The following is a 10078-nucleotide window of genomic DNA, read 5'->3' on the forward strand; positions in this document are numbered from 1 at the left end:
TTGGAAATTTGTTCATTAAAGTTCTCTCAATAAAGCTTTATAGCCTTCTGCAAAGAAGTCTTGCGCATCTTTTGTGAACTTTATTTCTAGATATTTGATGCTGTGAAATACGTATCATTCTTTGAATTTTATATTCTCACTGTTTGAGCTGGCATGTACAGACCTAATACTTATATATGGATTTTTCTATCCAGCAACCTTGTTAAATATGGCTATGAATTCTAAAAGTTTACTTCTAGATCCTTTTCAGTTTTCAACATACAGAGTCATATCATCTTTGAATAAGAGCAGTTTTGTTTCTGCCATTTTTTTCTATTTTCTTTTGTATTTTTTGTAGAGATGGGGTTTTCGAGTTTCCCCAGGCGGTTCTTGAACTCCTGAGTGCAAGTGATGCATCCGCCTTTGCCTTCCATAGTGCTGGGATTACAGGTGTGGGCCACCGCACTGGGCCTGTTGCTGCCATTTTTAAGAGTTTTATTTCCTTTTCTGATTTTATGGCATTGGACATATCCACCTGGTACGATGATGATAGTGGACATCCTTGTCTTATCCCTACTGGGAAATGGAAACATTTTAACATTTTATCATCATATTTACTGTACTATTTTTGGACTTTATCAGAGTAAGTTATTCCATTCTGTTCTAATTTTCTGAGAGTATTCATATTGAATATATGTTGAGTTTCATCAAACAGTGCATCTATTTGATTACCACAGCATTTTTTCCCCTTAATCTGTTAATGTACTGAATGAAGTTAATAAAGTTGTATTTTTATTTCCTATTTTAAAAAATTTAGACAGGATCTCACTCTGTCACTCAGACCAGAGGGGAGTGGTGTTATCAGAACTCACTGCAGCCTTGACCTTTTAGGCTCAAGCGATAACTATACCTCAGCCTCCTGAGTAGCTGTGACGATAGGTACCTGCCACCATGCCCTGCTAATTTTTCTTTCTTTGGTACTGATGAGATTTTTTCATGTTGCTTAGGCTGCTCTTCAACTCCTGAGCTCAAGCGATCTTCCCAGCTGAGCCTTTGAAAGTACTAGCATCACAGGTGTGAACCCTGGCCTGGCCAGGTTTTTCTTATATTGGGGTCTTATCCATGTAAAGACTAACCTGAACTGTACCTTTGTGCGCGTGGGCTGACAGCATGATGAGATTTATCATTCTACTGATTAAAAGAAAAGTATCCTTGACACTCCAGTGTGTAAGTATGTGACAGCATAATTATTTTGAAAGCATATATTGCTACGAGTGTTGGGACCCCTGCACTTTCCGCTGCTGTGGGAGCATGTCCTTGTAGGTACCTTTAGTCTGTTTTCTCAACTACGAACATGTTGGGGCCATGGGTTGTGATTGGTAAGGAATGTGTCTTGTTAGTTTCAAGATGGAGTTGCTTTTCAAACGGTGTCACTCTGGCTGTCCTTGGCTCCTGTTTCACGGGTACCGTCACTTCTCCTTCGGCGATTCTGATGCTACAAATGATAGATGTTCGAGTAATTTCCTACAGGTCCTTGAGGTTGTATTCATTTTTCTTTCAGTCTCTTTCTCTGACTTGTTCGTGGTGAACTATCTCTTTTTGGGGTAGGTCGTTATTTCTGTTTCAGCAGGTGGTCTAAATGTCTTTCCAGGCAGTCTCCATGGTCCCAGCCCCCATGGTGAGGCCAGAGCGAGGGAGGGCCCTGGATGGGAGGGGGGTTCAGTTGAAGGTGGAGTGAGTTTTGAGGGGAGCACTATTTGAGGGATTTGAGTCCCCGAGGCGTAGGAAACAGCAGAGGGAGGTCGGATTCCGTTATCCTCAGCGGGGATGGGACTTGGGAGTTTGGGGTGTGGGGCTTGTAACGGCAGCCCTCCCTTTCCCACCCACAGCCGCGCATGCTCCTTGGGCTCCCGTCTCAGTGCGCATGTCCACTGACCGTCTTCCGGTTGGTGCGTTCGCTCGCGTGAAGAACGCCAGGCAGCTGTGAGGGTGCGGTGTCGCGTTCCTGCCATCCGGATTCTTTTTCCTCTACGGAGACTCATCTGGTAGGTCTGAAAGCAGTCCCCCGAGGCACTGAAGTGTGAGTGAGGCTGAGGAGGAGGCAGTGAGCTTCGTGGGGGTCCGGCGGGTCCTGCTGCGTGGTCTGTGGTCTCTGAGAGAGAAGGGCCTCGTGGCCCTTGAGAGACAAGGGCCTCATGGCTTCTGAAAGAGAAGGGCCTCCTTACCTCGAAAGAGCAGGGCCTGGAGGTCATCCTCCTCTTTACATGCTGCGAGGCCACCATGAGCTTTGTGGTCGTGAAGGGGCCAGGACAGCGAGGAAGGTGGGCCGCAGAAGGGAGGCGGTCCGGGGCTCAGGTGAAGCTGGGGCGAGTGCTGGGGGTGATGTTGGAGGAATGGAAGTCCTGAGGTGCCAGAAGCCCCCCTACAGGGCAGATTCCTGAGTCCTGAATGGGTCCCCGTGGGTGGGGGCGAGGGGATGGGTGCGAGGTGGAAAGTGAAGACCGGGCCTGGCATCTGGGAAGGCTGCGGGCTGCTTCGCGCCCCCTAGCATCGTGGAGAGCAGAGCGCCCGAGTGAGAAGCCACGCCAGGTCTCACCTCCACCATGGAGGGTCCGGAAACAACGGGAAGGACTGGGCGAGGCTGTGCCGTCCAAGCAAACTTGATTTGAGGGGGGTGACTGGCTCTAGTAAGTGGGAGTGTGCCACAAGCAGTAGTCAGGGGAATTGTGATTCACTAGTGTTTTCATGTGGAGTTCACTCGTGAAAGGAAACCTCATCTGAGGAGGGCGGTTCCCTTGAGCAGGGAGGTCAAGGCTTCAGCGATCTGTGACCGCGCTGCTGCACTCCAGCCTGAGCAACAGAGCGAGACCGCGCATCCAAAAGAAATTTAGAGAAAACATGTCTGCTGCGTTTTGCCACACGCCTTAAGATGATTGTTCTGCCAGCATGGCCAGCATAAGTGGCTTTGCAGGCACTTAGAAAAGGTACACGCGTCTGCTTAACTGAGGGACTTATTGTGAGAGTGTTTTCAAAAATAAATGAGAAGTTACCGTTTAGCCACGGAAGTGATCGAATATAGCTGTCCTCGCAAGTGCACGTTCCCAATCACGATTTTTTTTATTGCTGTTTTTTCAGCGAGAAATATGAGTTGGCGTGGAAGATCAACCTATCGGCCTAATCCAAGACGCCGTATAGAACCTCCTGAGATGATTGGGCGTATGCTGGTGAGTGCTTTAATGTTAATTCGATATTTTCTATTAGCAGACAGTAATATTTGTGATAATGTTGTTGCATAGGTGTATAGACACTGATAAAATTCTTTCATGCTGATAAAAATGATTATGGCGTCTCGTGAAGGGAACATTGATTCAGGTGGATTTTGTTTCTCTCTCGTGTTCTTCAGCTTTTGCCCATGACATTTTTCTCATGGTGGGCTTGTAAATGACAGATGATACACATCGTGTAATAGCTTCCAAAGTCCTTGTGGGTCACTGTTCTCACAGTAAGCTTCCTGTGGGTGGAGTAACCTTATTGGGCATGGACAATGGATTTGGAGAAATGTCTGTTTTTTGTTTTTGTTTTTCTTTTCCTCTCCTTCCTGCTGTCTCATGAAGAAGAACTGTCTTTAGTCTTAGTTATGATCAGAAATATCTGTGTATTCTGTATATGTATATATATATGTAATCTTGTATTAACAAGAAACCTGTTTTTTCTTGATTTGCAAACACACACACACACACACACACACACACACACACCCCCACACACTTTCCCTAGCCCGAGCAGTTCAGTGATGAAGAAGTGGTACCACCAAAACCTGAAGAAGGGGAACCGGCAGCTGAAAGTCAGGATCCTGTACCTGCTCAGGAGGGAGAAGATGAGGGAGCATCTTCAGGTCAAGGTGAAGGGAAAGGGAAGAAGAATGCCTGTCGTGGGGGGGATGGGGTGGGGCGTGTGTCTCATGTATTGCCACATAGCAGGCACAGGAGGAAAGGAAACAATGAAAAGAATGGCTGCAGTGGACTGAAAAAGTGAGGAGGGTATATGGTTTGCAGCTTAGCTTAGGGAAACTCCTCACTATGATGAAACATGTCCACATTATGAATAAGATCATGCAGGCTCGGAGACTGGGTTTAATCCAAGAAGAGTTGACTGGTGAATGCAAGATTTGTGCTTTGTTTCAAAGTTTGAGTCCTTCTATCATCTGTCTACGTTACTGTAAAAAGAAGTAAATAATTTTGCTGAAAATGCTTACAACTCAAATGGTTTACTGTAAGGTAGCTTAGTAGTGGCCCAGGAATAGATCCAGGTCGGAGGAGCAGGACTAGCTCTAAAAACGGAGTCACTGAACGTTGGCCACTGTTTGCTTGGATTGAAATTTTAATGTGATGGGTTTGATAAAAACTGAATGAATCGGGATACTGCCATATGTGGAGCTGCTTTAGTACGATGTTCTTTTCTTTACTATTGTTTTTCTTTTTGAGACAGAGTCTCTCGCTCTGTTGCCCAGGATGGAGTGCAGTGACGTGATCTCGGCTCATTGCAACCTGCGCCTCCTGGGTTGAAGCAGTTCTCCTGTCCTCATCCTCAGTACAGTAGCTGGGAGTATAGGCGCCCACCACCACAGGCAATTAATTTTTGTATTTTTAATAGAGACGGCATTTCACCACGTTGGTCAGGCTGCTCTTGACCTCTTCTCTTGATCTTGGGACCTGCCCGCCTCAGACTCCCAAAGTGCTGGGATTACAGGTGTGAGTCACCACGCCTGGCCGATTCAGTATGATTTTCTAATTGGGTTTAGGAGGTGATGCTATCCTCTTGTGGTTAGAAAGACCATAAAAGTAATTATTCTGAGGTCAACACGAGAGAAATAATTTCTCCTAGATAAAATAGTTTGAGGTAGGGGTGGCGGCTCACGCTTGTAATCCCAGCAGTATGGTAGGTGGATGCAGGTGGATCACCTGAGGTCAGAAGTTTGAGAACAGCCTGGCCGACGTGGTGAAACCCCATCTCTAGTAAAAATACAAAAAATTAGCTGGGCGTGGTGGTGGGCGCCTCTAATCCCAGATACTCAGGAGGCTGAGGCAGGAGAGTTACTTGATCCTGGGAGGCAGAGGTTGCAGTCAGCCAAGTTCACAGCATTGCACTCCGGCCTGGGTGACAAGAGCAAAACTCAGTCTCAAGAAAAAAAAAAAAAAGACAGTTTGAAACAAAACATTTATGTAACTCAGGTCATGGATTATTTTAGGGATTTATTTTAAAGGTTTCTCGAATATGACTGACAACAATACCCATTAATTGCTGTCCACCCGCTCCCTTATTCTCAGTGCAGGACAGTATATTTGCTGTGATTCACAAACCATGTAATTTTTGGTGCTTTGTTCTACATGGGGTTCATTTATGGACTAGTATATTTAGTACCTTTGGACAGAAATATAACTTTATTTGAAAAAGATTAAGTTTCTGTTTACCCCAATAGGTAATGGGTGTCATGAGTGTAAGATTTTCCATAGTCCTCAAGTGCATTCAGCTAATGAATCCTCAGAAATTTACATAGTAATTGTTACTGAAATCCTATCCGTGTTGTGGACTTCAGATTTCTTAGCTGATGCCCACTGCTCTTGGTAGTTTATGGCTGAATATAAGCATTGTAGAAATCCCGTGGTTTATCCTCAGATTTTCATTTAAGAGCAAGGTCTCAACGCGAGTTGAATGCCATGCACTCATAGTCTCAGCTACTTAGGAGGCTGAGCTGAGAGGATTGCTTGAGCCCCGGAGTTCAAGCCCGGAGTTCAAGCCCAGCCCGGGAAACATAGCAAGACCTTATCGCTAACAAATACATAAATAAGGATAGAAACAAAGAAATGAATACTTAAAGCTTTCATCATATAGGAAAACAAACATGCAAAGTTTGTTTCTAGTTGCTGGTAATGTTGCACACATAGGTCCTTACTGATCTGTAACATTTAAAAATAGTTAAGATGATAAATTCTATGTCGTGTGTGTGTGTGTGTGTGTGTGTGTGTGTATGTGTGTGTTTGTGTGTGTGTGTATTTTTTAAACCACAACTAAAAGAAACCTCCTGGCTTTGTAAATTCAGTGTAGTTGTCATATATTCTTCCAAGTATTTATTTGTATATTTTGAAGACATAACAATAATAGAAAATTTGCAATTTTACTACAATGAGGTCACATACTTGTCACCTAGATTTAGCAACCGTTAATAGCTTTTGCTTTATTAGTTTGATATCTGTTCCCTCCCTGTCTTACCCTGCTGCCCACACACTCACACACTCACTTATGGATATTATGTTTACTGTTCTAAATGGTCAATTGTTTAGATAAAGTTTCAGGTACTGTGGCCCTTCACCCTGTGTACTTGATTGTGTGTATATTGTCCGAACCTAGAAGAAGTCATTCCTTGGATTCTCACTGCACAAAGACCAAAATCAGCAAATTTAACAATGAGAAAATGCAGTCATTTCGCGTACAGTGTGTACTCAACTTTTGCCAGTTATTCAGACACTTGCATTGATTGATTGATTGAGAGAGAGTCTCACTGTGTTGCCCAGGCTGGAGTGCAGTAGTACGATGTTGGCTTACTGCAGCCTACCGTCTGAGGATGAAGGGATTCTCATGCCTCAGCCTTCTGAGTAGCTGGGAGTACAGTTGCCGGCCATCGCGCCTGGCTAATGTTTCTTTTTCTTTCTTTCTTTTTTTCTTCTTCTATTTTTAATACACGTGGGGTTTCACCACGTTGGCCAGGCTGGTCTTGAACTTCGGACCTCACCTGATCTGCCCATCTTGGCATCCCAGAATGATGGGGATTACAGGAGTGAGCCACTGTGCCCAGCCTAGATAATTTCCTTCATAGAATTTCTTTATATAATGCAGAGTGCAGTTCAGGATCACATGTTGCACGTACTTGTCATGTGGTTTTACTTTCCTTTAATCTGGAATGGTTCCTTAATTTTTCTTTGTCATTCCTGATGCGAACATTTTTGAGGAGGATAGACCAGTTGGTTTGTAGAATGTTCAGCAGTCTGGGCTTTTTCGTGTATGTTTCAGAGATTTTCACTCAGCGTTTATTGGTGGCTACTCGTGCCATATTAGACGTCTAAGTGCTAGGACTGTAAGTGCTATGAGAAAGCATTTCAGCCTTGAGTCATTTAATACGATAAGGACACTGAGAAGTCCAATAACAGAGAAGTGCAAAGGAGGCAACAAAGTGTTGTGAGGGCAGTCTTGGGGAAAGAAGGGGGTAATATTTTTGGAAAACCCTGTTTTCCTGTTTTCTGCTAACAGACTCCTGAAATAATGTTCCTGGGATTGTGATGAGCACATTTCTTATGACACTAGCTAAAGCCTTTATTTAATAACACCGAGAGCATGAATGTGATTTCCTTATTCATATTTCATATTTTACTGCTTGAATTGATAATTTTGTTTTAATTTTTAAGGGCCGGAGCCTGAAGCTGATAGTCAGGAAGAGGTTCACCCGAAGACTGGGTGTGAGCGTGGAGATAGTCCTGATGTCCAGGAGGTGTGCCTGCCAAATCCAGAGGAGGTGCAACCGCCAGAAGCAGGTAGGCAATTTCTGAGGCATGCAGATTGCATGGTGTCTGTTTCCAGAGTGTGATATTCTTATTCCTATTGTTTTTGAGATGGAGTCCCGCCCTGTTGCCCAGGGGGAGCGCAGTGGTGCCATCTTAGCTCACAGGAACTTCCAGCTCCCAAGTTGAAGTGATTCTCCTGCCTGAGCCTCCCGAGTAGCTGGGATTACAGGCGTTCGCCTCCCAGCCTAGCTAATTTTTGTACTTTTAGTCAAGATGGGCTTTTGTCATGTTGCACGGGCTGGTCGCGAACTCCTGACCTCAGGTGATCCACCTGCCTCGGCCCCCCAAAGTGCCGGGATTCAAGTGTGAGGCACCGCGCCGAACCGAGGATTCCATTTTTAATAACGGGGAGGTAACAATACTGCCTCCTCAATAACAGAGGTCTTCTAACATAGTAGTTATTTGCAACGTAGTTCAGCGCCCGACCTATAGCCTGTCAGATAGAGAAACACACTGAGTCAAAGTCATCTTGAATGACAACTTTTGAGTATAAATCCTCCAACCAGTGGCTCATAATTTTCATATTGTTTGTAAAGGTCTGCTTTAAACAAATACATAAGACATTTGTAACACCCATCAGTTGGTGTGAAATATTCTGAAGCCCTTGATGCAGGTTCCAATACCAGCTCTCTTACAGCATTTGTGAGATTTTGAGCGGATCCTTTAACTTCTCAACCTATCTTTGGTTACTATAAAAATAGTGAGTTTAAGTCAGATATGTTAAAATCATTTTTCATTCTGGTCCTTTCATACTGTGATCCTGACGGATAGAAGGCATAGGATACAAAGATCTTCCGTTTGCATGATTTGTTTACCATATGTCATGAAACCCTGGCCTGTGTCATCTGAAAACCTGTGAGTTCAGGTTTCATTGCTGCTAAGAAAGCGAGTGGGCACTCTGCTTCATGTTTGTTTTTCTGTGTGGAGACCTGAATGTGTATGGTTAGATCCTGTCAAATTCTGAATTCTCTGGCTTCTTCTGTTTGTTTGTTTGAGACAGAGTCTCATTCTGTCACCCATGCTGGAGTGCAGTGGTGGGATTTCAGCTAGCTGTCATCTCTGCCTCCCACACTCAAGCGATCCTCCCATCTCAGCCTCTTCAGCGGCTGGAACTACATGCACAAGCCACTGTGCCTAGTTTTTTTTTTTCTTTTTTTTAATTCACTATAGAGATGAGGTCTCACTATGTTGCTAAGCCTGGGATTGTCTGGCTCTTAATGAATAATTGGTTTTTAAATCTTTTCCCAAAGAAACCTTGCGTGACTGGGTTATCAAATGGCTAGAGACGGTTTAGTTTCTATCATCTGTGGCATGTTGATCAGTGATGCTCAGCATCGGTGTGGGTAGGAAGATGCCTGTGTTAAGCACGCTCCCTGCCCCACTGTCAGTCTTTATGAGCCACTATTTCTAATAAGACTGTAGACACATAGATGATATAATCAGCTCTAATCATATCAAATGTTATATGTAAGGTTCAACTTTTTGGACATGAGTTGATAAAATCTGAAGTTTAAATACCATGACTTTAATACTTCCTGAGTAATCAACTGAAGTATGTTTTACACATGTGTTTTCCAAATTACTGACTGTGAATTATAAGTGCTTCTGAGTTTAAAGGACGCACTCGATGTTTAGGGAGGAAATTACCCTTAAGTTCTGCAGATGTACCCTCAGAGTGTGTACAGAGGTTTAATTGGATGTAAGACACAGGATCACGCTTCGGGTTCTGTTTGTAGCCCATTTTCGAAAACCCAAAGTGTAATGTGCTTTGTATGCCTTTGGGGTCACCTAAATTATCTGTTGCTAAGTCATGTTCCCAACTGTTGTGTTTCTGGTACAGGTGGAAAGCAATCACAGTGTTAAAAGAAGACACGCTGAAATGATGGAGGCTGCTTTGAAGTTGGGAAGTTGTTCGTTAACGTTCTCTCAATAAAGCTATACAGCCCTTTGCAATGAAGTCTTTCGCATCTTGTGTGAACTTTATTTCTAGGTATTCGGTGCTGTCAAATATCTATCGTTCTTTGGAATTTGATATTCTAACTGTTTGTGCTGGTATGTAGAGACCCAATACTTATATATGGAGTTTTCTGTCCAGCACCCTGTTAAATATGCGTATGAATTCTAAAAGTTTACTTCTAGATCCTTTACAGTCTTCAACATGCAGAGTCATATCATCTTTGGATAAGAGTAGTTGCGTTTTTTTTTCCTATTTCCTTTTGTGTTTTTTGAGAGACGGGTTTTGATATGTTTCCCAGGTCTGTTCTTGAACTCCTGAGTGCAAGTGATGCACCCGCTTTGGCCTCCCACAGTGCTGGGATCGTAGGCGTGGGGCACTGCACCGGGTCTGTTGCTGCCATTTGAAGAGTTTGATTTCCTCTTCTGATTTCTTGGCAGACCCACCTGGGGTACAGTGGTGATAGTGGACATCCTAGTCTTATCCGTGATGAGAAATGGAAATATTTCTCCATCGTGTTTACCGTAGT

At 43.9% G+C, this 10078-nt stretch overlaps 1 protein-coding gene across 1 annotated transcript; it reads left to right on the forward strand.

Annotated features, from left to right (window-relative positions):
• The first annotated feature begins 1927 nt into the window (after positions 1 to 1927).
• LOC144581085 (G antigen 10-like) lies at positions 1928 to 9552 on the forward strand. The gene is made up of 5 exons (XM_078363241.1): positions 1928 to 2024; positions 3115 to 3203; positions 3757 to 3880; positions 7440 to 7565; positions 9436 to 9552. The coding sequence occupies exons 2-5, from the start codon at positions 3123 to 3125 to the stop codon at positions 9456 to 9458; spliced, it is 354 nt and encodes a 117-aa protein (XP_078219367.1). The 5' UTR covers positions 1928 to 2024; positions 3115 to 3122; the 3' UTR covers positions 9459 to 9552.
• Positions 9553 to 10078: the final 526 nt, after the last annotated feature.

This window comes from Callithrix jacchus, chromosome X (assembly GCF_049354715.1).
Source record: "Callithrix jacchus isolate 240 chromosome X, calJac240_pri, whole genome shotgun sequence".
Taxonomy (NCBI): domain Eukaryota; kingdom Metazoa; phylum Chordata; class Mammalia; order Primates; family Cebidae; genus Callithrix; species Callithrix jacchus.